The sequence below is a fragment of the Ostrinia nubilalis genome, chromosome 22, assembly GCF_963855985.1.
Source record: "Ostrinia nubilalis chromosome 22, ilOstNubi1.1, whole genome shotgun sequence".
NCBI lineage: Eukaryota > Metazoa > Arthropoda > Insecta > Lepidoptera > Crambidae > Ostrinia > Ostrinia nubilalis.
In genome coordinates this window covers 11,337,976-11,364,065 of record NC_087109.1, presented here as the reverse complement: position 1 = coordinate 11,364,065, position 26,090 = coordinate 11,337,976, and the positions used below count along the sequence as shown (strand labels likewise).

The 26,090-nt window shown below is 40.1% G+C and overlaps 1 protein-coding gene across 1 annotated transcript in view; it reads right to left on the bottom strand.

Annotated features, from left to right (window-relative positions):
- Nucleotides 1–555: 555 nt before the first annotated feature.
- The window catches only part of LOC135083080 (uncharacterized), a 39,489-nt gene continuing 13,954 nt past the window's right edge, over nt 556–26,090 (bottom strand). The window contains exons 4-14 of the mRNA XM_063977845.1: nt 22,744–22,876; nt 21,966–22,057; nt 20,672–20,868; nt 19,012–19,131; nt 18,250–18,386; nt 17,041–17,187; nt 15,352–15,459; nt 14,461–14,579; nt 13,371–13,556; nt 13,200–13,325; nt 556–9,663 (exon numbers count right to left, since the gene is read on the bottom strand). Coding sequence (XP_063833915.1) covers nt 9,553–9,663; nt 13,200–13,325; nt 13,371–13,556; nt 14,461–14,579; nt 15,352–15,459; nt 17,041–17,187; nt 18,250–18,386; nt 19,012–19,131; nt 20,672–20,868; nt 21,966–22,057; nt 22,744–22,876 — 1,476 coding nt within the window. The 3' untranslated portion in view covers nt 556–9,552. The remainder of the gene's footprint in view (nt 9,664–13,199; nt 13,326–13,370; nt 13,557–14,460; nt 14,580–15,351; nt 15,460–17,040; nt 17,188–18,249; nt 18,387–19,011; nt 19,132–20,671; nt 20,869–21,965; nt 22,058–22,743; nt 22,877–26,090) is intronic.

The window sequence follows — 26,090 nt, the reverse complement described above, 5'->3', positions numbered from 1 at the left end:
CGTCTCACCACACCACACTACTTAATTCAGTTTTTAGAAGTTCACCCACGCTTACGCATATTCACACACGTTAAGTATGAGGTCTCAGTGCGCGTGGACTCACAGGGACTCACGAACCAATCACAGAGCTCTATTCAGAGCGATTTTCTGCTTCACTTAAGCAAGCATCGTTTGTGAAATATGGGCGTTAATTGCTCAAGGACGAAATCTAAATGTAGAGGAACGTAGGTATTTCAAGAGTTTGGGGGGCAAGATGCCTTCCCCTACTATGCCTTGCCCTAGAAACGCCCTTCACATAGTTTTTACAAAAATTAAATATGTCCTTAGCACAAGCTCTATGCTATGCTTTATTTGAAATTAGATATTATGATTTGCATGTGGATTGAGTGATCCTTGCTTCAATCTTAACAAAAATCGAGGAAGTTTTAGTTAAAATATTGCGGTGAAGTGAAACTTCCTCGATTTTTGTTTATTGAAGCAAGGATCACTCAATCCACGTGCACATATATTATGGTGTATTTTTTCTTATAATTTTACAGATAAATTAAACACCAGTCATATTTAAAATTTATTTATTACAATAAATTAAATAAATACAATTTGTACAACTTACTAAGAATAGCTAAATTACGAAAATACAACTCATTTTCGGGACGTGGTAGACACTTCACGTGGGTTTAGGATTTGAAGGTTTGCAAAGAGCCAATTTCATTAGTTACATATTAAAATTGTGGACTTTTACGTCTAAAATAAAACAGATTTGCTTTGATTAAATATCCAGTGACTATTTGTCGATTGTTTTTATGATTATTTGTATTTTTCCACGGAACCCTAGTTATTTTTCAATATTAAAGTTTGTGCTTGCTTAAGAACACCGCTAGCTAGTTAAGTCCTATCAAAATCGGCCCAGTCGTTTCGACTTTATATGCAGATCAGAAGTTATGTTCGTATTAACTATAATCAGGTCTTGAAGAAGAAAAGGTATAAAATATATAAATAAAGTGCTATACTTCATTGTAACTAATGAAATAGGCTCGTATATGGACACGATCATAGAACACATAAATACAATAATAAGTTAATAAGGCATACGTTATTTACTTTTACGTGATACACTGGATAAGGCTAAGAAATTAAATAGTTTTCAGCAATTCGTTATCAACTCTCACTAGGGTTCTAATTCTGAAACGATGCTCAAGTATGAATCTAGACTCAAAAACAGACTCAAGCCTTGTTTTATTAATCACAGACTTGAGTTTGAATCCAGTTTTGAGATCAGTTTCAGAACTTTAACCGATTATTTGACAACTTTTCGTTACAATGTGTTAATTATTTAGTCGGCCGTTTGGTGTAGTGGTTCAGAACGGACTACTATGCCGAGAGGTCCCGGGTTCGATTCCCGGCCGGGCAGAAATTGAAATGATGAATTTTAATTTCTGTGACGGGTCTGGGTGTGACTATGTATAATATTTATGTATTTATATAAGAGAATAAATCCTCTTTAGTTGTTTTTTTAATTAGGCAGAGAGCAGAGCTACTTTTCTTTTTCATGTTGACATGTGACATGTGACATCTGACATGGTGTTATTAAAGTGAAAATTTTATTATTTTAGAAGATGAAAATGTATAATAATTTTAAAGGAATCGACAAGCTGATGAATTAACTTTAAATGTCGTTTCTCTGTTGTGATTCGTAAACAATTTCTGTGTGAATAGATGATAGAATATTGTTGAAAATATCACTACTTTACAAGAGCAACACATTGTTTCATTTTGCCGATCCTAGATAATGAATGAATAGACTAATAAGTCTTATAAAACGACATTTAAAGTTAATTCATCAGCTTGTCGATTCCTTTAAAATTATTATACATTTTCATCTTCTAAAATAATAAAATTTTCACTTTAATAACACCATGTCAGATGTCACATGTCACATGTCAACATGAAAAAGAAAAGTAGCTCTGCTCTCTGCCTAATTAAAAAAACAACTAAAAAAAAAAGAAGTATATAAGTAGTATATCCGTTAAGCTAGCACCCATAACACAAGCATTAAGTTGCTTACTTTGGGGCTAGCTGGCGCTGTGTCAAATTGTCCAAAGATTTATTTATTTATTTGTCCAAAGATTTATTTATTATTTGACAAATACTTGAAAATGAATGGATAACTATTTATCTATTACTTAAGTAGTTATTTTACGAAAATTGGCAGTAAGAGATATTCATAAGTTTGGATCGTTCGTTCCTAAGCACTATAATTGTTCTCACATACAGCATTCGCGAACATTAACGAACGTTCGGCGATTTTGCGATTTCGCTTACAAAAATATATTTTTTTTTTATACAGGAATTTGACCGCAATCGCACCTGATGTTAAGTGAAATGCGTGGTACATATCTGCCCTGTAAGTGCCTAATTCACTCTCGCCTTAGAAAGGCCCGGATTACAGTAAACCGGATTCGGGAAAGACAGCAGCAGGCAGCGAATTTCAGTCCCTAGCTATTGGCTCTGTGCACGATTACAGCGCCAACTAGCGTCCACAACTTTGTGGGCTCTGTCACATTGACATTTAGGTCGTGTAATTGTGAAAAAATATCGAAATGAAAAAATAACAAATATTTTCGACTAATAATTGTTGTGATACCACGATTTGGGTGGAAAAAAGGTTTTGAAATCATTTTGGTCATTCAAATCAAATGAGGTAAGTCCAAAAAGTGTGTTTAATTTTGATTGTGTCAGGGTTTGTTTACTTCATTTATAGTTGTAGTTTTACAGTAAAACGAAAAGAAAAAGCTACTTTGACGGTTTCATTATATAACAAATATAAATATCCTTTTGGACATTTTACACTGCGCTTCTAGTCCCAAACTAAGCAAAGCTTGTACTATGGGTACTAGACAACGGATATAAACATACTTAAATACTTTTTTTTTTTTGTAAATACATACTTATTATACATAGAAAACACCCAGTCCAATACAAACAAATATGTTCATGCACACAAATGTTTGTACTGTGCGGGAATCGAACCCGCAACCTCCGGAATAGTAGTCCGTTTTGAACCACTACACCAAACGGCCGACGACAGTAAACAGTAAATATATTTAAATGTTCCTGTATCGCTAATAAATTAAATATCGTTTTCAGATCGAAATGAGTATTGTTTTGAAGACCGGGTTTGTGAGTGTTACAATATCAAATTCCAACCACAAACCGTATTTAAAGGAAAGTTGTTGGTATTGGCTGGACAAGTCCGAGATGTAGAAGAATATAGAACAAAATAAGGGCAGAGTTCAATAATTCACGCTCTCATCATAAGGCAAACATCTGTGCACAACAACTACTGTGACTCATTTTTGTACTACCACGTTGTATAGTCTAGTTATTTCCAAATTGTAAACGGCTATTAAACCAGCCCTATCGAAATACAGTCCACTCTTTTATTTAAGTTCCCAGTAGGACCCTTTTCATGCGATTAATTAATGATATTAAAATGTATTAAGTAAAATCGCTTTGCCATTGACAGATACATCTGATGACAGAGCTTACATTATTTCTACTTTTGACCACCATGAGCGCTGCGATAGATTATGTTACCCCCACCTAGTACTTCGCACCCAGCGAATTCGCATTATGAAAGAGTTATCGAAACGCTTAGTGCAAGCTGGTGGCGTAGTGTGAGTTTACGCCAAACCATTCGATGTCAACTGCGTAAAAAAGTGACATTAATGACGGATTGTACAGCGCCCCTAGCGGGAACTTTCTAAGCCATCTGGTGGATGTCTGTTCAACGAATGCTGTAAGTGAGAACGTATCTTAATATTAATATTTGTGCTGTGCATCGTAGAAAACCAAAGCTATTTATGTAAACGTGAAATGTTTGTGTGTATGTATTTTATAAAACCTAAATCTAACATATAAAGCGCAGAGAAAGGTATTTCTCAAGATCATATTCGGAATGAAAAGAAATGTCGCCCAGGCTCAAGTGACCGGCCGAAGCATTCTAAATATTCATGGAAAATTATCTTAAAGTGTCATTAGATGTTAACCAGACCACATAAGATTGGCATGGGCGTACTCAGCTTCTGGCCTAGGAGGAGGCAAGTCACCAAGTCACCTAGTTTCTGTGCTGACAGAGGTGACTGATGCCCGTTTTCACCATCAATCCCTAATTTTTAAGTGACCCCTATGGTAACACGTACAGGAATTTTGTTTACATAGGGGCACTTAAACATTAGGGATTGATGCTGAAAACGGGCATGGTTTCTTCCGCCACTTCTTCTCAGCACCAGCCCATATGTTGTCCTGAAGTGGTGGTAGGGCAAGCTATACAGTGTGAGTCACGTTAAAGTGTACATATGAAAATAGATTAAACTAGACCTATTTTTATCGACAAAAAAGAGGTCAAAAATTTATTGAGATTTTTTTTTAAAAATTATAGATTTTTTTTTCTTCCTATTACTTATTGTAAAGAAAACGTATAAACTAAGCGGTATATCCTGATAAAATAAAAACAATAATAATGTTAAATAACAGGCGATACTAAAAAAATACATAAAATACACAAAAAAGGCCAACAAATAATAAAAAATCATACTTTTTGAAAATTTTTTGACCTCTTTTTTGTCGATAAAAATAGGTCTAGTTTCATCTATTTTCATATGTACACTTTAACGTGACTCACACTGTATACCGAATAAACATTTTTTTTTATTCTGGCCGAGGGTGGCCGACTTCCAGTCATGTCCCATGGGTACGCCCATGATGATTGGTCATTCAAATTTTTCTTGGTTTGGTTTAACAAACTTTATAAATACCTTTATTTTCATTTAACTTGAAAGTGAATAACTTGAAAAATATTGCAGTTAGCCCCCCTTTTGAGGTATTTTTTCGATATTTTTTAAATATTTACAATATTTCGGACGGTCACTTGTGACTGGGAGATCTTGTGTAGCACAAAAAAGTTCTGTTTGGTGATAAATATGTGTCATAGTATTATCAATCGATTTTCATTCCGATATTGATTATTTTGACAGGAATGTCGCGATGCTTAACAGATAATAAAATGTTAAATACAAAAAATAACGACTTAATAATATAGTTATGATAAATGTATGGTGTAAATAAGAAATGAAATAAAAATATATCTTCTCTGAAATTGTTTAACTCATGTAGTGGTAATGGTCAAATGTGGAAATGCTTCTAATTAAATATGACAATGTATTTTTGTAAATAAAAGATAACTACTATTAATGTGAAAGGTATATTTACATTGCTACATTTATGTGAGTTGAGGTTCACGTACAGTCAGCATCAAATAGTTCGCGACGCCCAAAGTGGCCAAAAAATTAACAACACCACCTTATTCTAAAGCAGCGGTTCCCAAAATTATTTAGTCTACTGCCCACTTTGAGAATAAATTATTTTTAGCGCCCCCCATTTTTGTAGTCAAGAGTCGAGCTCAGTCGGTGTCTGAGAGTCCTCCTAGTAGATGACGCTTCCCAAGCCTCTACACAACGTCCCGCTTTTTTTTCTGGGTCTCTTACCGCCCCCCTTTAAGCCTGCAGCGCCCACAAGGGGGCGTTATCGCCCACTTTGGGAAAGACTGTTCTAAAGTAACAAAGACGTGTGAACTATTTGGCCACTTTGGGTGTCACCAACTATTTGACGCTGACTTTACAAGCTTTGCTTAGTTTGAAACTAGATGGCGCTGTATCCAATGATTATATTCCATACAAACAACACACGTTACGCACACGCATGTAGCAATATGAATATACCTTTAAAGAGATTCACAGTAAATAATATACGCCCAGAATGTTCGCTTATTAGTCTATTTAACTTATTTCAGAAAATAGATTTTTTCTATAATTTATTTATTGGCACTCATTGGTATACAGGGTGAGTCAATACATAGTTATTTTCAAATATATATTGATTGATGACTAATTAACCGACTTCAAAAAAGGAGGAGGTTATATGTTCGGCTGTATGTATGTATGCTTTTTTTTTATAATTAAGTTAGATGCATTTGGTCACCCAAATGGCGATGGAGCGTGCTATGCTCGGAGTTTCCCTGCGTGATCGAATGAGGAGATCCGCAGGAGAACTAAAGTGACTGATAGCCCGCAAAATTGCTAAAATCAAGTGGCAGTGGGCGGGGCACATAGCTCGCAGAGCTGATGGCCGCTGGGGCAGAAGTTCTCGAGTGGCGGCCACGGGCCGAAAGACGTAGCGTGGGCGGACCCTAGTTATTAGATATTTTTCTAGACTACAGATTTTTCTGCTTTTGTACAATCGGTAGAAGTTTATAATTATCACTGTCAAATTGATTCTTATTTCCTATGACAGAAGGAAAACAAGTTATGCTGATAAAGGACGCATCTTCTCTTTGTACGCGAACTAGAGGTGACAATCGACTCACCCTGTATTTAAACTACTTAATCTTTACTATTCACAGCGATGACTAGTTCAAGATTGCGAATGTAATAATATTATAGTAAATAATATAAAAACAAAAATAAATATCTGTTGTTACCTATATCTCACTAGTAGTTATGAATAAAAAAAAAAAAGAATCTCAATCAATTTTCAACTTCATGACTGAGGCCCAGAACACACGGTGAAACGCAATTGCAACGAAACTGCAACTTCTGGTTACTTTTGAGAGAGAGAGACCAGTTTGAAATGGTCGCGTCATGTGTGGTCTCTCAACGGAATCTATGGCAGAAACTTAGATGCAACTCAAAAGTAACTAGAAGTTGCAGTTTCGTTGCAATTGCGTTTCACCGTGTGTTTTGGGCCTTATACATACGGTTCAAAACCAATTAAAAATATTTGTAGTTTTATGGTAAACTGATCTAATGATGACAAACTCCCGAATGAGTTTTGAACAAAAATCTTAAGTTTAAAGTTCTAAATTGATTCACAACATAACAGTCAAGATTTATAAAGTAGTTACAACTAAAATTCACAGTGACAGAATGTATGATGATCAGAATACTGAGATAAATACATAAATATAAATAAAATAAATATTTATAGCATATTTCATAAGCTTGTCGCACACAATTACTTCTATACATAATTTCACGTAAAATTCATCTGTCAGCATTTTGAAACGTACATACTGTTATAGTCTGGTCTGCGAGCACGTAGAATTTTGTCCTATGACCCTAAGCTACCCATCCTTATCGCTCGCGCGTAATGAAGAATGTTCACTAATTTTGTTTTTTAGCTTTCTGTATTCTCTGTTAAAAATAAAAAATACACGTGAAAGAATTATTTCGATACGTTAATTAGTTTCCAAGATATTGAATTTTAAAAGTGCGGGCGGCGGCCGGCCCGCCATTTTATGCGCGTGACGTCATATTACAACGACTGGCTCATATTTGTATGGGTGGAATCTTGCAAACTGAATTAAGACCCACTTCCAGGCAACCGATTAAGCTGAAATTTCGCAAACACATGTGATTTGGATGACCATGCAATATTATGATGACATGGAGCTGATCTGATGATGGAGCTGGAAGGTGGCCATAGGAACTCTATAATAAAACGACTTAAATGCATCGAGTTTGGGCTCGTTCGTTTTGTATTGATGAGTATTTTAATTCTATATAGTAATCGGGGTCTAATGATGGAGCTGGAAGGTAATTCGCAATAAAACGACACAATCGCATCAAGTTTGGGTTTGGTTCAATTTTAATTTCTGTAATGGGTCTGGGTGTTAATATGTATAATAAGTTTGTATTTACAAAAAAAATATATTTAAGTATGTTTATATCCGTTTTCTAGTGAGCGGACGCTGTGAATGTACGTCACACGGGGTCACGTGACCGTCGGCGGGACTCAATATTTAAGCGAACTTTGAATGCCTATAAAATCATAACTACTGGGTATTTTTGAATGAAATAAAAACTAATGTATTTGTAAATGTAAAAGCTTAACTGTAACATAGGTTTCAAGTGATTTTGCATACCTAGTAACATTCTCAATTATATTGCTGTCGCGACTGTGCGACGCGCGCCCGCAGTGAGTGTGCGAGCGCGACAGCAACATAATTACGCGCGAGCGATAAGGATGGGTAGCTTGGGGTCATTGGACAAAATTCTACGTGCTCGCAGACCGGGCTTTAAGTTAACTCAGTCAGTGCCTGAGGTATGGGAGCGGCACGGGAGGGGTGACATTGACATATTATGACGTAACAGAGCATACAAATCTGAAGCAAATCTGTGGGTCTAGACAAAGTGCAAATTATAATCGCAAACCAGTCGAAAAGTGGTCGAAAAGCCCCTTTTTTGTATGGAGTTTTGACGGATTCGATTTTCGATTCGATCAAAAAGTGCGTTTTGTCTAGGGGGGCTGATGTCTCGCTGACGTTTGACGTTACAAAAACACTCGCGTGTCGCTCTCATACCTCAGGAACTGACTTAGGTAAGCGAGACTTATAACAGAAAGGATGAAGATTTTACTTTATTTCTGCATCGATAAGATTACAAATAACTGACAGACGAACGATTTATTTATACTACAAAATATGAAACAAAAGCGTATATTGACTATAACATTTCAGCCAAATGGAATGCGTTTCTAGTTCGAAGGGAGTTCCAGAAACGCGTTCTATTTGGAGAACTAAGGCTTTTTCGGACAAAATTGACGTATACACGTTTTTAAACAGAGGTTTAGTTCTCTTTCAAGTTTATATGTAATTTAGTTTTTGGTAAAAGTTCTGTCATATTGTATTAAAGTATATTTTTCAAAGACCTTATTTATTTTAATATTACGAACTGTGATTCTTTTTGTATAGAAACAATGTATATGTCAACAGTGACCATTTCGTCTAACATTACGTAAGTAATTTTTTTTTGAGAGATTTGATATTTTTTACGATTAGTTTGATTTGTCGTTTCAAATAATTAATATGCATCCTAAAAGTAAAATATCAAAATACTAACTCAAGTATAGATTCTGTTTTACGATTGGTCTAAAAATATTTCAACCAATAAAACCTTCAATTTATGCTTGAATTGGAATCAGGAGCTTACGCCCGTATTCACAAACATTACTATGAGGTCTCACAGTGCGCGTGGACGCACAGGGTCACAAGAACCGACCACAGAGCTCTATTCAACGCTGTGCGTTCCATTTGCTGCGTCACTTAAGCAAGCATCGTTTGTGAATACGGGAAATACGGGTGTTAGATTCGTAATCCGGAGTTCTTTTATACAGATTTTTGGTCTTAACCAACTACAATTCATTACTAAAGCCCGGTCCGTGGGCACGTAGAATTTTGTCCAATGACCCCTAGCTACCCATCCTTATCGCTCGCGCGTAATTATATTGCTGTCGCGACTGTGCGACGGGCGCCCGCAGTGAGTGTGCGAGCGCGACAGCTACATAATTACGCGCGAGCGATAAGGATGGGTAGCTTGAGGTCATTGGACAAAATTCTACGTGCTCACAGACCAGACTATACAGATCAAAAACTTATCCAGTTTCGTCGCTCTCAAAAATCATGAATATTGACTTACGCGGTGTCGCTACGCCGCATTATAACGGCGGCGGCTCGCGAATTCCTTCACTATGGCGCGTGCGGCCCGCCATGTCCAATATCGCCTTCGCTTCTGGATTCGTATCCAGCACGCTTATATCTCGCTCGTCCTGTGAAAAGTAATATAATGTATGATATACATATGAAATCAAATATATTTAATTTGCGAACATGGGTATTACAAGTAGGTATTTTAGTATCTTAGTCTCCACCGTCTACCTTTTAGCATTCAAAAAACTTATTAATTTTACAAAAAATACTTTACAATAATAAATATTTATTCACCAAAAATGAATATTTATGGATGTCCTCTTTTGCTCAAAAATAAGTGAAAAGATTATGATAAAACTACAATACTTAGGTATAATTGTTACATCAGAATAACATATATGGGCTAAGTATCAAATAAGCTGGTCTTTATGATAAACATAAGGCACAAAAAACATACACTAAAAAGTAGAAAAATAATTACTAGGTAATTACTTATTTATTAGGACGAATTAATATTTATGTATACCATTATTGATACTTCTGGAGTCGGTGCCAAGATTATGAAACGTGTGAAGTTTGCCTGCACCGACTCCAAAAGTATCAATAATGGTATACATAAATATTAATTCGTCCTAATAAATAAGTAATTACCTAGTAATTATTTTTCTACTTTTTAGTGTATGTTTTTTGGAGTCGGTTTTATTTTTTTTAATAAAAATTAACTTTGTTCTTGCTTTTTAGTTAACTTATTGTACCACGTATTACCACTGAAGGTAGGCAGTACATTGAGACTATATTCTTCATGTCAAGTGTAAAATAATATTCCCTACAAAATACAGGTTACCATATCGGCAACCTAAAAAGACCTTAAACCGTCAGCCCACCTTAAAAACATGAAAAAATACAACTGTTGGTCTATTTGTACCTATAATATTTAAAGAATTATCCTCCAACTCCTAAGCGTTAAGGAGTTGTACGTACCATGACCAGTTCATCATGATGAGATGATGACTATCTAATGCTAACACTTGAATAACTTTAGAAACTATACTTATCTATAAAATTAAAAGAATTACCCTCCAACTCCTAAACATTAAGGAGTTTTACCTTCTATCATCAGCTCATCAATATGATATGATGATTTCCAGGAGCAAATACTTGAACAACTTAAGAAAACGTTTGAAAAACTATATACGTGCCTATAAAATTTGGGGGTTGCCCTCGATTTCCCTAGGATCCCATCATCAGATCCTGACTTGGTGACAATGGGACCACCTCAGAAGTGTACCCTATCAAACAAAAAAAGAATTTTGAAAATCGGTCCACAATTGACGGAGTAATCGGTGAACATACATAGAAAAAAAAAAAACATACATACAGTCGAACATATAACCTCCTCCTTTTTTGAAGTCGGTTAAAAAGTAAGCGGATAATAAATGGTTGGATCGATCGTATAAATCTACGAACTCCCAATTAGTGTCCCAGTTTTTTGCAGTTTTGTGTACAAGAAGAAAGGTCTTTCCAAAATTAACCCCTTATCGGAATGAATGGGTCAAAAATTAGTTATTTTATAATAATAAACGTAATGTCGGTCTACGGTACCTTTACAATAAATCAATAGTCATACAGTACTATCTATTTTTTTAATAGCCACTCCTATACAACTAGGTACATAACGATACTACCAGCTTAATTTATGTACTATACTGGGACTACTACCACAGAATAATAACAAGTACTACGTACAGAAGTTTTACTTCGCGAAGGTATTTAAAAATATGTATGCTCAATGTCATTAACAATATGGTGTAATTTAGCCTGTCTCAAGAGTCAAGCACCATTTTGTTGACAAACGTCAGTGATCGGCACTGCGCCGAAGCTATAGGGCTGACTTCGGTAAAATGATGTGACGTGAGGTGCCAAGCTGCGGAAAATGGCGGAGCAAATACGTGATTTAGCATGAATTATCATGAATAATATTAACTACTTATTTACCTCTCAGTGTCTTGAGGCAACTTAAAAAAGTACATTCTGTGTTTTCATTATTATTTAGGCAGTTAAATACTGCACAGTATTTATCATACACAAGAATACGCGTGTGTGAGTCAATGTTCGCTCGTATGTGAGGCCTTGTCGAATAGTATCCTGTGGGTGGGCCATCGTGCGTGTTTTGTTTTCGATGTAAACTCGCGGAGATGAACAGGCCTGCTACTACATAAATTTCAATGTCATACTAATCAAAAATTCGTCTCTCCGACTGGCTTGCCCATCATCTGCAGCATCTTGTATTCGGACTTGTGTGTCTTGAGCACGCTGGCTTGGTTCGACGCGGCGTACTGGGGGGAAGGGGGAGGATTAGAGGAGGGAGGTAAAGGTAAGGTAGTGAGGTAAAGGGGGGTGAGATGGCTCATTTTCGTTAGGTTATCATCATTATCATTTCGTCCACTGCTGAATGTCCTACACTGAACTGTCCCACCCGTGGCATTGACAGGGGGCGCCACCGTCGATACCGGATCGCTGGTTCCGATTTTTGCCACGTTGGACACCTTATGAATACCGGAGGGCGCTAATATCAATACTGGGTTTAGTTTTTATTTTTTGCCACATGACGTTTCAGAATCGTGGGCCTATACTTTTTATATTATTATTACTCTCGTAAATCGATGCATTTGTCAATCTGCACGCGTTCTGCGGTCCACGATCAAATCAAATGAACGCAGCCTGCACCTGTTCTTTGATCGTGGCCGCATTGTCAGATCGCATCAATACAAAATGTATGGAGATTGACAATGTTGTTCAAACATGGTACGGGCTACGTTTACTTTAACCTAACCGCAGGACAGCATCCAGTGTGGCAAATGACATTATGAAATGCAACGAGATGACAAATGGTTCCCATTGATAAATAAAATGGGGATTTAAAATAAATTGTTCCCTTGTATTTTATTATTACCCGACTGCGTCAGAAGAAGGGCTACATTAATCTTATACGCACTATTCACACCCTGTGAAGGGGAGAGAAGTGCTTCAAAAATTTAAATGATGATGATAGCCTTCAAAAGAAGGCTGGAAGAGGCCTATGTCCAGCGGACTGCCGAAACATCTCGCCTCAGCCTACTAGTAAATCGGGAAAAAATCAAATGAAACCGCGAGTCAACGTACACTCAACGCCATCTATCGGTGGAATTTCACATTACGTACGATGAGGCGACACTAGCGACACGGTGCGTCTAAAATAATCAACTTTTCAGAGCTGTAGAAAGCACAACCAAACGCGAGATTATTGTTTTTTGTTTTGGTTGTTTTCTACAATATTTTTATTTTATTTTATAACGAGCACACGAAAACTTGTTTCTCATAAGAAAAAAAATCGACACCTACTCTACTCATCGTCAGTCTATTGAGTGAGTCACGTTTTCCGGTCCGTAGTCGGCACTCGTAAACTTTTTTTGCATGCTATGGCCCCCTATTAGCATATGCTACGTAAAAGGGGGCTTACGTACCTCGTCCTTATTAACCACGGGCTTGTCTCCGACCCCCCACACTTCTAAACTCCTTATACGGAAGGTGGGTCCTTGCTAAGTCGCTTGTAGCCGCGATGACACTGGATCTTTCTTGACTTAGATGCCCCTTATTAATCCCCCCTTTTACTAACCTCGTCCTTATTAACCACGGGCTTGTCTCCGACCCCCCACACTTCCAAACTCCTGATGCGGAAGGTGGGTTCCTTGCTAAGACGCTTGTAGCCGCGGTAGGTGCTGCAAGACTCAGATGCCGTATGCTATGGCCTCCTATAAGTCTCCCCTTCAAAAGGGGGGTTACGTACCTCGTCCTTATTAACCACGGGCTTGTCTCCGACCCCCCACACTTCCAAACTCCTAATACGAAAGGTGGGTTCCTTGCTAAGTCGCTTGTAGCCGCGGTAGGTGCTGCAAGACTCAGCGGAGGCGCCTGCGCCGAACGGATCCGCATCGATCCAAATGCCGCCGAATTCGAACTGCCCGCCCATTATCTGGAAGGGATAAAATAATAAATGATTATAATATGGTTAACAGTGAAAGGAGCCTAGATGACAAAATTTTAATTTATTTGTCAGTCAGACAGATAATTAAATAAATAAATAATAAATATCCTTGGACATTTTACTCTGCGCCGCTAGCCCCAAACTAAGCAAAGCTTGTATTATGGGGACTAGACAACGGATATAAACATACTTAAATACTTTTTTTTTGTAAATACATACATATTAGAAAATATTACTCGTATTTTTTATTTTCTTTCATAATTAAATAATAACAGTGCTACATCGAGTTGAAATGTCGCTTGACGTCACTTTTGAGTAAATTGTGTCCAATAGTTTTTTATTATCTGCTTGACGGACTAAATAGAATTTCGATTTGATTACCGAGTCATCATTCCAATTGAGTAATTAAAAAATACTAAATTCTAGCCTTTAAACTGAATCAGTTTTCAATTACCTCTATTTTATGTGTATCTGAAGCAGATTGCACTCACTTACTTATACAGGGTGTTAGTTAGGTAAATAGGTATATGAGCCGACACTAACCCATGTTAACATATGCATATAAATGGTATGCTGAAGTCAGAAATTTGATATCATCATTTGAATTTTTTAAATGAATGTTCATACTAAATAAAATTTATAATATCGGATATGTATGAAAATTAAAATTCATTTATTTTTGCAAAGAAATAAATGAATTTTAATATTTTAATTAATATTAAAATGATGACTTCATTTTCTGACTTCACCATACCATTTATATGCGTATGTTAACATGGGCTAGTGTCGGCTCATATACCCATTTACCCAACACCCTGTAAAAGTGAGGTCGTGGATTCGACTCCCGTCTGAAACAATTGATATTCCTTACAAAATAACTCGTTCCACTCACCAAACCGTTGGGCAGCGTCTTCGTGTGATGGTTGAGGTACTGGTAGTGATCGTTGTAGCCGGTGGAGGGATAAGCCCGCATTTTGGGCGCGAGCGCGAATAGGAACGAGTCTTCGTCGCCTGGAAGAGAAGTCAAGCATTTTTTATTTTCCGTATTAAAATAAGTTTTCAAAATTCAACTAAATTCATGAAATAAGATTAATATATTCCTATTTTCATTTCAATTTTACGAGAAAAAAAATCTTTTTTTTCTTATTTTTCCTAAAGTAATAAAAAAAATATCCTTGGACATTTTACACTGCGCTTCTAATCCCAAACTAAGCAAAGCTTGTACTATGGGTACTATACAACGGATATAAACATACTTAAATACTTTTTTTTTGTAAATACATACTTATTATACATAGAAAACACCTAGTCCAATACAAACAAATATGTTTATACACACAAATGTTTGTAATGTGAGGGAATCGAACCCGCTACCTCCGGAATAGTAGTCCGTTTCGAACAACTACACCAAACGGCACCACGACGCCGGCTTATCGTTGTATTTTGGGACAGTATGTATAGTGATAGGATTACGTTAATAAAGCGTAGTTTAGAGCAACCTTCTGGCAAGCGAAACGTTCTGGGTTCGAGTCTCGCCGAGGCAATTGATATTTTCAAGGCGAGTGGTTAGTTACTTGCCAGTAATATTTTTTGTAATTGAAGCCACGACCTGAGGCATAAGTAAAGTACGGCCAACGAGAAGCGATACCAAATGTAAACAAACCCAATGTCATGGGTGAACCCGTCTGTCTTTGGCGACGGCCGTATCGACTTTTTGTATCGCTGCTAGTTGGCCGTACTTTAGTATTCCAGTTCACGAACAACTGAACACTGTATATTTTACCTGTGAAGTTGGGTCCTATAGACCAGGAGACCGGGGCGTAGCCGCCAAATATGTGCCCGCTGTTGTCTTCCAAGATCAGTACTGATGCGCCCTGGTCCTGGATGCGACCTGGCGAACGAAAATGAATTCAATAAGGTGCACGTTAGAACTGCAAATAGAGAATAATATGCAAGAGTTTTTGCGCCGCTCCCAGCAAATCCACGCGAAATTTTGTCAGTGTGTGCGTGCGCGCCGCATACGTATTGGCGCGCTCACATACAAACCGCGCTCGGTGCGTTTCTATGAAGATAACCTACTCATTTGTATTTACTCTGGTTTTTGTTTCTCACACGGTTAGCCACACGATGTAGCAGAGGTCTATGTACGCTGGGTAGTCCATATTTTGAACTTTATTCCCTTGGCTTAAGATCTAAGAAATAAAGTCGCAGTGGGCGGGGCACATAGCTCGTAGAGATGATGGCCGTTGGGGCAGAAAAGTTCTCGAGTGGCGGCCACGGGCAGGAAGACGTAGCGTGGGCAGGCCCGACTAGGTGGACCGACGATCTGGTAAAGGTCGCGGGAAGAATCTGGATGCGGGCAGCGCAGGACCGTTCGTTATGGAAATCCTTGGGGAGGCCTTTGTCCAGCAGTGGACGTCATATGGCTGAAACGAACGAACGAGGGTCCAAGAACAATGAAAAATTTGGACTTGTTATTCCCCATATTATTAATGCGTCTTAAAGGCCACCTTCTATCAACGGGAGCGCGTGGTAAGTAACTTGCTTCTTTTATATTTTTAAACCGGCAGACAGTGGTGACTGAGTTTGTTGCGGCGCTTCTTCTCAGCACTTGCCAAATGTTTGTCTCGAAGCGCTGGTAGGGCAAAAAAAGAATGAGACATGTATAGGCTCCTTAAGAGCATTTGACGATTTGCAAGAACTAATTTAATTAGTCTAAACAAATAAAGATAATTTTGATTTTGATTTTTGACTTAAGCCATTTTGGACGCTATAGCTCATAACTTACCGGCCATAGTAGAAAAAGATTCCCCGTGTATGTGAGAAGAGAACAGAAACCGCCACTTGTGCTGATGCTTCTGCGGCAGATGGCTGTTTAGTCACACAATCTACGAATGCTGGATAGTTCATATTTTGGACTTTATTCCCTTGTCTTAAGGTCCAAAAACAATAAAAAATTTGGACTTGTCATGCTCAACGGCTTAAGCCATTTTGGACTCGATAGCTCAGAACTCACCGGCCATAGTCGAGAAAGATTCTCCGTGTATGTGAGAAGAGAACAGAAACCGCCACTTGTGCTGGTGCTTCTGCGGCAGAAGGCTGTTTAGTCACACAATCTATGAATGCTGGATAGTTCATATTTTGGACTTTATTCCCTTGTCTTAAGGTCCAAAAACAATCAAAAATTTGGACTTGTCATGCTCAACGGCTTAAGCCATTTTGGACTCGATAGCTCAGAACTCACCGGCCATAGTCGAGAAAGATTCTCCGTGTATGTGAGAAGAGAACAGAAACCGCCACTTGTGCTGATGCTTCTGCGGCAGATAGCTGTTTAGTCCCACAATCTATGAATGCTGGATAGTTCATATTTTGGACTTTATTCCCTTGTCTTAAGGTCCAAAAACAATCAAAAATTTGGACTTGTCATGCTCAAAGGCTTACGCCATTATAGACTCTATAGCTCAAAACTTACCGGCCATAGTCGAAAAAGATTCCCCGTGTATGTGAGAAGAGAACAGAAACCGCCACTTGTGCTGGTGCTTCTGCGGCAGATGGCTGTTCAGCCACACGATGTGGGACAGGTCGATGAACGCTGGGTAGTCCGGCATGGCGTCTAGACCTGGAATTATTATGGTTACATTTGTTAAAAGACTGTAGTGAAATGGTAAATATCTCAAAAAATGATAAGACATCTCCACAATTAAGATGGAGCTTCACTTATTATTTTTTCGAAATAACAACTAACTTTTATCAGCATGACTTGCACAAAATTATTTTTTAGTACAACTGCATTTTAGAATAAAAGCTTTTTTTTGAGTTTTTTTTTATATTTTTACCTTTGATTACTTAAATAACTTATCTATAGTCTGGTCCGTGAGCACGTAGAATTTTGTCCAATGACCCCTAGCCACCCATCCTTATCGCTCGCGCGTAATTATATTGCTGTCGCGACTGTGCGACGGGCACCCGCAGTGAGTGTGTGAACGAAGACATCTCTTGTTGCACACTTTTCTTAATGCAGTAGATTCACGAAAATTCTTCCAGCTGCTTCTAGAATATTCTGCTGTTCAGCACTGGTCTACATACCCTCAGGAATAGGCAGCAGCAAGGGCATAGAAGACGTCTCTTGTCGCCAGCCTTCATGCTGTCATTGCAGATTCTCAAAGACTGCTAAGTACTTCTAGAATGTTCTGCTGTCCAGCACTGGTCTACATACCCTCAGGAATAGGCAGCAAGGAAGGCATAGAAGGCCGTAGCGGTGTCGGGCTCTCATCACCAGCCTTCTTGTTGACACAGAAGGTTCTTGAAGACAGCTAAAGCCTAGTCCGTGAGCACGTAGAATTTTGTTCAACGACCCCAAGCTACCCATCCTTATCGCTCGCGCGTAATTATGTTGCTGTCGCACTCGCACACTCACTGCGGGCGCCCGTCGCACAGTCGCGACAGCAATATAATTACGCGCGAGCGATAAGGATGGGTAGCTTGGGGTCATTGGACAAAATTCTACGTGCTCACGGACCAGGCTTTAGCTGCTTCTAAAATATTCTGTCTAGCACTGGCCAGGTACGTATCTTCAGGCAGCAACTGGGGCATAGAAAGTAATTCTAGTCTCTCGTCGCCAGCCTTTTTGTTGATACCGCAGATTCTACAATGTTTTGCTGTCCAGCACTGGTCTACATACCCTCAGGAATTGGTAGCAGGGAAGGCATGGAAGGCGGTAGAGGCGTGGGACTCTCATCACCAGCCTTCTTGTTGATGCCGTAGAGATTCACAAACACCAGCTCTGCCAGTTGCTTCAGAAGTATGTTGGTTTGGAGCCTGGAATCATATTGGTAGATGTGTTCAAATGTTAATTCCAATGGAAGATGCTGTTGATATTACATAAACAGCATGTAACAATCTACTGCTGGTCATATGCATCGAACAATACGCGCCATTTTTCCCTCTTTACAGCGTGTCGCATATTATTATGCAATCGTAATGCCACCAAGCTGTCAAGATAATGTTAAAAGAACTGGTGAGTTTATCTTCTATGTTATATGTATCACTAAATTTAAAATATGGTAGCATCAATCCTTGAGCTGGTTTATATCCGCCTGGTTAGCAACTACTATCTTACCTAAGTCTGCCGCCATAACAACAATGTTAACAGCATTGTGTTCTGGCAGTTGCGAGGTAAGATAGCTAGTTTTTTGTGGTTGAGGATTCCAGGTAAAACTCGCATCCACCTTCGTCCTGGTCATCACTTTCCATCAGGAGAGATGTAGGCCAAGAGCTTCTCTGTTACGGATAAAAAAGGCTCACCATTTTGACAGCTGATCAGCTGTACAATGATGGTGGGGGGAGTCCAAATCTCCCCCTACAGTCGCAGCGACCGCCTCCCCCAAAGCTTGCACGTCTTGACAATAAACTCCCCCCAGTCCCCTCTTTTAGGCTTACTTACCATTTTGACAGCTGGTCAGCTGTACAGTGATGGTGGGGGGAGTCCAAATCCCCCCCTACCGTGGCAGCGACCGCCTCCCCCAAAGCTTGCACGTCTTGACAATAAACTCCCCCCAGTCCCCTCTTTTATGCTTACTTACCATTTTGACAGCTGGTCAGCTGTACAGTGATGGTGGGGGGAGTCCAAATCCCCCCCTACCGTGGCAGCGACCGCCTCCTCAAAGCTTGCACGTCTTGACAGTAAAGTCCCGCTTCTAGGTCAGCTCGAACTAAGCGTTTCGCTAACTCTTTTATATTCTAACAGCTGGGGACTGGATTTGCTGCTGTCTTTCCCGAGCACTATAATTCGGGTCTTTTCAAGGGTAAACTGAACAGGCATTTACAGGTCAGGTATGTACCATCATATACTGCATCTCAATTAACATCAGGTGTGATTACATGCTGCATAAAAAACTTACCATTTCGACAGCTGGTCTGCTGTACAGTGATGGTGGGGGGAGTCCAAATCCCCCCCTACCGTGGCAGCGACCGCCTCCCCCAAAGCTTGCACGTCTTGACAGTAAACTCCCCCCAGTCCCCCCTTCTAGATCTACTCACCATTTTGACAGCTGGTCAGCTGTACAATGATGGTGGGGGGTGTCCAAATCCCCCCTACCGTGGCTGCGACCGCCTCCCCCAAAGCTTGCATAATTTGACAGTAAAATCGCCCTTTTTAGCTTACCATTTAGACAGCTGGTCTGCTGTACAGTGATGGTGGGGGGAGTCCAAATCCCCCCCTACCGTGGCAGCGACCGCCTCCCCCAAAGCTTGCACATCTTGACAGTAAACTCCCCCCAGTCCCCCCTTCTAGGTCTACTCACCATTTTGACAGCTGGTCAGCTGTACAATGATGGTGGGGGGTGTCCAAATCCCCCCTACCGTGGCTGCGACCGCCTCCCCCAAAGCTTGCATAATTTGACAGTAAAATCGCCCTTTTTAGCTTACCATTTAGACAGCTGGTCTGCTGTACAGTGATGGTGGGGGGAGTCCAAATCCCCCCCTACCGTGGCAGCGACCGCCTCCCCAAAGCTTGCATAATTTGACAGTAAAATCCCCTTTTTTAGTCCATTTAGACAGCTGGTCTGCTGTACAGTGATGATGGGGGGAGTTCAAATCCCCCCCTACCGTGGCAGCGACCGCCTCCCCCAAAGCTTGCACATCTTGACAGTAAACTCCCCCCAGTCCCCCCTTCTAGGTCTACTCACCATTTTGACAGCTGGTCAGCTGTGCAATGATGGTGGGGGGAGTCCAAATCCCCCCCTACCGTGGCAGCGACCGCCTCCCCCAAAGCTTGCACATCTTGACAGTAAACTCCCCCCAGTCCCCCCTTCTAGGTCTACTCACCATTTTGACAGCTGGTCAGCTGTGCAATGATGGTGGGGGGAGTCCAAATCCCCCCCTACCGTGGCAGCGACCGCCTCCCCCAAAGCTTGCACGTCTTGACAGTAAACTCCCCCCAGTCCCCCCTTCTAGATCTACTCACCATTTCGACAGCTGGTCAGCTGTACAGTGATGGTGGGGGGAGTCCAAATCCCCCCCTACCGTGGCAGCGACCGCCTCCCCCAAAGCTTGCACATCTTGACAGTAAACTCCCCCCAGTCCCCCCTTCTAGATCTACTCACCATTTCGACAGCTGGTCAGCTGTACAGTGATGGTGGGGGGAGTCCAAATCCCCCCCTACCGTGGCAGCGACCGCCTCCCCCAAAGCCTGCACGTGCGACGCCTTGCCGCGGAAGCCTTTCTCTATCCACGTGCGCGCGCGACGCGAAGTCGACGACTTTAGTATCTTTATGTACGTTGATGCTATGCTCTCACAGTACTGGAAGGTTAGAAATAGAAATGGGCTTTATTTAAAACTAGCTTTCCGCCAGCGGCTTCGCCCGCGTGGACTCCGAAACACCCAAATATTTTACGGAACCCTATTTTTTCCAAAATAAAATATAGCCTATGTTACTCGTGGATAATGTAGCTTTCGAATGGTGAAAGAATTTTTAAAAACAGTCCAGTAGTTTTTGAGCCTATTCATTACAACCAAACAAACAAACAAAGTTTTCCTCTTTATAATATCAGTGTAGACTAGCTTTCCGCCCGCGGCTTCGCCCGCGTGCAAGTTTTCGGTTTTTTATGTAACCTATGACACTCAGTAATAATGTGGTTTTCTCAATAGAAAACCACATTATTCGGGATTCCAATGTGAAAGAATTTTTAAAATCGGTTCAGTAGATCCCGAGATTACCCCTTACAATTTAACAAATATACAAACACACAAACTTTACCTCTTTATAATATTAGTATAGACTAGCGACACGCCCTGGCTTCACACGGGTATGTATTTTCATCTCGAATCACTTTAAGTATTGCTGAAAACTGCATCAAAATCCGTTGCGTAGGTAGTTTAAAAGATCTAAGCGTACATACAGCGCGAGCGACTTTGTTTTAAAATATGTAATCGTCGAGCGGTAGCGACTTTGTTTTATACTATGTCATCATCATTATAATCATCATCTCAGCCATAGGATGTCCACTGCAGAACATAGGTCTCTCTACTAATGATAAAATGTAAATGCCTCCCCCAATGATAAAATGTATGGTAAAGATATAATACTTTTCTGCCAAAGGACTTCCACTCCTGGACAAAGGCCTCCCCCAAGGATTTCCACACGATTCTCCTGCGCTGCCTGCATCCAAGCACTTCACTAGATAGTTGGTCCATCGAGTGGGAGGCTTGCCTGCCTACATTACGTTTTCGGGGCCGTGGTCGCCACTGGAGAACTTTTCCCAATGGCCATCAGTTCCACGAGCTATGTGCTCCGAATGTTGCCACTTACGTTTGGCAACTCTGCGGGCTATACGTTAAAAATGTAATGCAATATGAAAGCTTTTTAAATTAAAGCAAAATCGAATCGTAACACATACCTCTCTTAATAATTGATAAGGCAACTCGACGGTTTCGTTATAATCCTTCCCTAAACTGTTGTATGTGACCATCATTCGTTCGTCCACTGTTCCTGTAACAGAATACAAAGAAATTGAAAAGAAACTCAAGTCACTTTTTACATACATTGCAGATCACCTCGCTTTTAGCTCATCGACTTACTAAACTATCTATCAGTACCTCTAGCATGAACAACTTCGTCTTCGAATCGTTTGCGTATTTGACAAAATTCGAATTAAACGATAACGTGACAATTTTGATTCTCAAAATAAGTTTCGTGCAACCATTTCTCATACTAAGTTCACTTTACGACACGATCAAAGGGCGCTGTTGTAGTTTTTGTACTACATTTTTTGATGGCAATTCGAATACGCAAACGATTCGAACTCGAAAGTTTTTTGTGCTAGCCGTACGGAATTACTTCTCCGCATTCGTTAGAACTACACAGTTGTTTCTCGTTCTAGCTAACTCGTATGTAGTTTCAAGTTCTACTCACTTCTTTTTCATGAAATTCTTTATTAGTATCTAGGCCTGTTTAGGGCACTTACAGCTTGCCCTATCACTTCGGGACAACATGTCGGCTGGGGTATAGACAGTGGGACAAGTGTCTAGCAAAACCATCATCTCTTCTCAGTCGTTGTTCGTCAGGAGTGTAGATTGTTGTGGGCAGATGTTGCTCGCCTTACGATGTCCTACCATTTTTGCCTGTTGGTGGTTAGCTTGGTGCAGGGAGCCTGGATCGGAGGAAATAGTTCATACCTCTTACATTATACACGTACAGCTCCGCAAACCTATTGAAGTCGACCGACGGCGACTTCTGCTGGCCTGACCCGAAGAGGAAGTTCGATAGGTACTGCGCTAGTCGAGGGTCTATTTGGGGGCCCCAGAATTTCTGAAAGTAATCAAAGAAGAATATTACAAAACGGTAAGATGACGTAGTAAATAGGAAACCTAGTGGGAAACTAAGGGAATCTTATCTTATGCAGGGCTAAGCCTAGGCGTAGTGCACGTCGACCCCTTGGGATTTTTGTGCTTCCTTTTGAGCTTTATTCCCTATCATCCGTAAAAATCCTATCCATTTGGTGGATTAAGTGCTTGGTGAGACGGACATTATAGTCTTCTAGTGCAGGAAACCTATCCTTGTTTCTAGCTAACGCGTCTTATTCGCACAGTAAGTTTTTCATGGACTCCCCATGATCTCGTGTTCGACAGCAGTCGTCCGGCAGTTGAACTTGAAACTAGGAGTAACTATAAATGGGCAATGGATATCAGAGGACTGTAGATCAAAGGAGTCGCTAATTTGTTCCCTGGCAATCGCTGGACTATTGGTAAACCCACTCTTAACACAAGCATTGTACATTTAAACCTACTCAGCAGTAGTAACTAAGGGTAACTAAATATGAATGGGCAATGTATGTCATCGGATTCTCGATTCAAGACGATGCTGGTTCCAACCACTGGACTATTAAGGTGAAGAACCCACTCCTAACACAACCATTTTAGCTTAGCTTGGCCTTGAGTGGTTATCATACATCCCAACTAATATTATAAATGCGAAAGTAACTCTGTCTGTCTGTCTGTCTGTTACGCTTTCCCGCTTAAACCTCGCAACCGATTTTGATGAAATTTGGCATAGAGATAGTTTGAGTCCCGGGAAAGAACATAGGATAGTTTTTATCCCGGTTTTTGAAACAGGGACGCGCGCGATAAAGTTTTTCTGTGACAGACAAAATTCCACGCGGGCGAAGCCGCGGGCGGAAAGCTAGTAGGTCAATATATTCTGTGGTAGTACGTAAAACTGTTAACTTATCCACTACCGACCAAGCACACTGGAGATTTAACATTATCATCAAAAATATGATTGGACTGACAGCTGTTTAGAGCTGGCAGTGTAAAGAAAGCGTGCATCATCGCTTAAATATAGTGTAGCCGGATGCGCACGCGAGTGTACTCCACGGTCAGGTATTGTTACGGCGGAGCCAGAGAATAAGCGGTTTTATAGTTCCAAAATACTGAACTGTCCTATGCATGACATTGACAGTGGGGCGCCACCGTCAATACCGGATCGCTGGTTCCGGTTTTTGCCATGTTGGAAACCATATAGTTGAACGATGGTAGCGCCCCCCTGTCATTGAGTTTGGTGGGACAGTTCAGCGTGGGTCATCTATAGGGCTTTTACACAAAACTACCAAGCTGTGAACGTCATTGAGCTGAAACAAACGAACAGAAAAGCGCAAATCGGCGCTATGCGAATTCGAACAAGATTTGCTGGATTTCAAGCGTTCCACGATTCTCATCGCAGGAATGCATGATCCAAAACAATTCACAAATTCTTGCGATGCGTCGTGGGAGTTCGTTTTATGATCAGACATGACTTTAACAGCTTACACCTCTTTAGTTTCGTGGCCCAACATAACAGAATATTTCATACATCTCGCCCGACAGTATTTCATACAAAAAATAAACAACGTCCATCGCTAACGTATAAACTATGCTTTGATTATCTGTTTGAAATGTATGCGTCTCTTGCGCATGTTCATGTCAGGTACAATCGACAGCACATTACAGAATTCTTGTAAAATCACCCTTATTCCCTATTAATACAGTTATTTTTTATCCACAACAAGGAAGCTCTTGGCCTGCATCTCACCTGATGGAAAGTGATGATCAGGCCGAAGGTTACCAAGAACTGGCTAAACGGGACTATTCCCACCTCTCGTTCCCACCACTGCAACTCCTGTGTAGCCAGGATCTACAGCTTGACCGCCACAAAAACCCAACCAATGAAGGTCAAGTTTGTCCCGGGGGAAAGTTAAACTGTCATTGGACCCGCAACGAAGTTAATCAGAAGAACATAGGAGGAGTTCGAAATTAAGGTTATCAAGAACTGGCTATCAGGTCTCCAACTGTCGGAGCACAACAATGCTGAAATATTGTTGTTATGGCGACAGACTTAGGTAGCCAGGCGGACTTAGGACAACCCCTACCACCAATCAGAGCAGAAAATTTTGCCTCCCCTGGGAATTGAACCCGGGACCAATGGATCAGAAGCAGACTGTTTTACCACTAGACCACAGGCGCATTCATTTTACTGCGCAATAGTTTAGCGATTAACTGCGAATGACAAAGAAATGAGAAAATGAGGTCAACACATTATGTTACAACCTTTCACACCACGTTCAAAAGAAATTAAATAATTCAATATTTAATTTAGAAGATGAAGCTTTAGAAGTACACACGGCCACACAGTTAACTATCCATTTCCGTTTTTGCTCTCGCTCTCATCAAATGGTGATTCTTTGCGATAGAACAAAACGACATGACAGGCAATGGATAGTTAACACTGTTGCCGATGGTACAACTGTTTTGGACAACCCTGACCCTTGTAATACGAGGAAGGTAATGTTGGACAGCCCTGACCGTTGTTACGAGGAAGGTAATGTACCGTGTTGAGGATGGATATAAGACACCTGGCCCACGTTTCAAGGGCTCGTGGCTTTATAACGATTGGATATGTTTTGGTGCTTTTCCTTGTTTAGTGTTCTTATGAGTACCTACTTTAGTACGTCGAGGTAATAGGTTATCATCATATCACCCAGTATTTTATTTATCAACAAATTTATTTTTTAGAGACAAAAGAAGGTACTCGTATAATGAGATCTTAACTGACTTGGAAATAAAAAGCCTAGAACGTCGTAGAGACCTACTTGATCTTTCTTTCTTTTACAAAATTATGAGACATCATGTGCGTAGTCCATGCTAGCGAAGTTTAACTTCAAAGTCCCATTGCGAATACCACGTAAACCCATTGAACCTCTCTCCCGCCCCTTTCGAAAAACTGTTCTAGGAGCCAACTCTCCTATATGTCGGATATGTAAGGTCTACAATAAATGTAGTGGTCCCCTGGACGTGCATTTCATGTCCCTACCCAAATTCAAGGCTACAGCAACCGACTCTATCATAAAAATTTAACTTATATAACATCATTTACGCTAACTAACTAAGCAGCAACTTATAATTTTCTTGCAAGCTGTGTATACCTTTAAGTGATAGTGCAATTAGCTTAATATTTTGCGTATTTTTTTTAACATATTGTGTATTGTTGT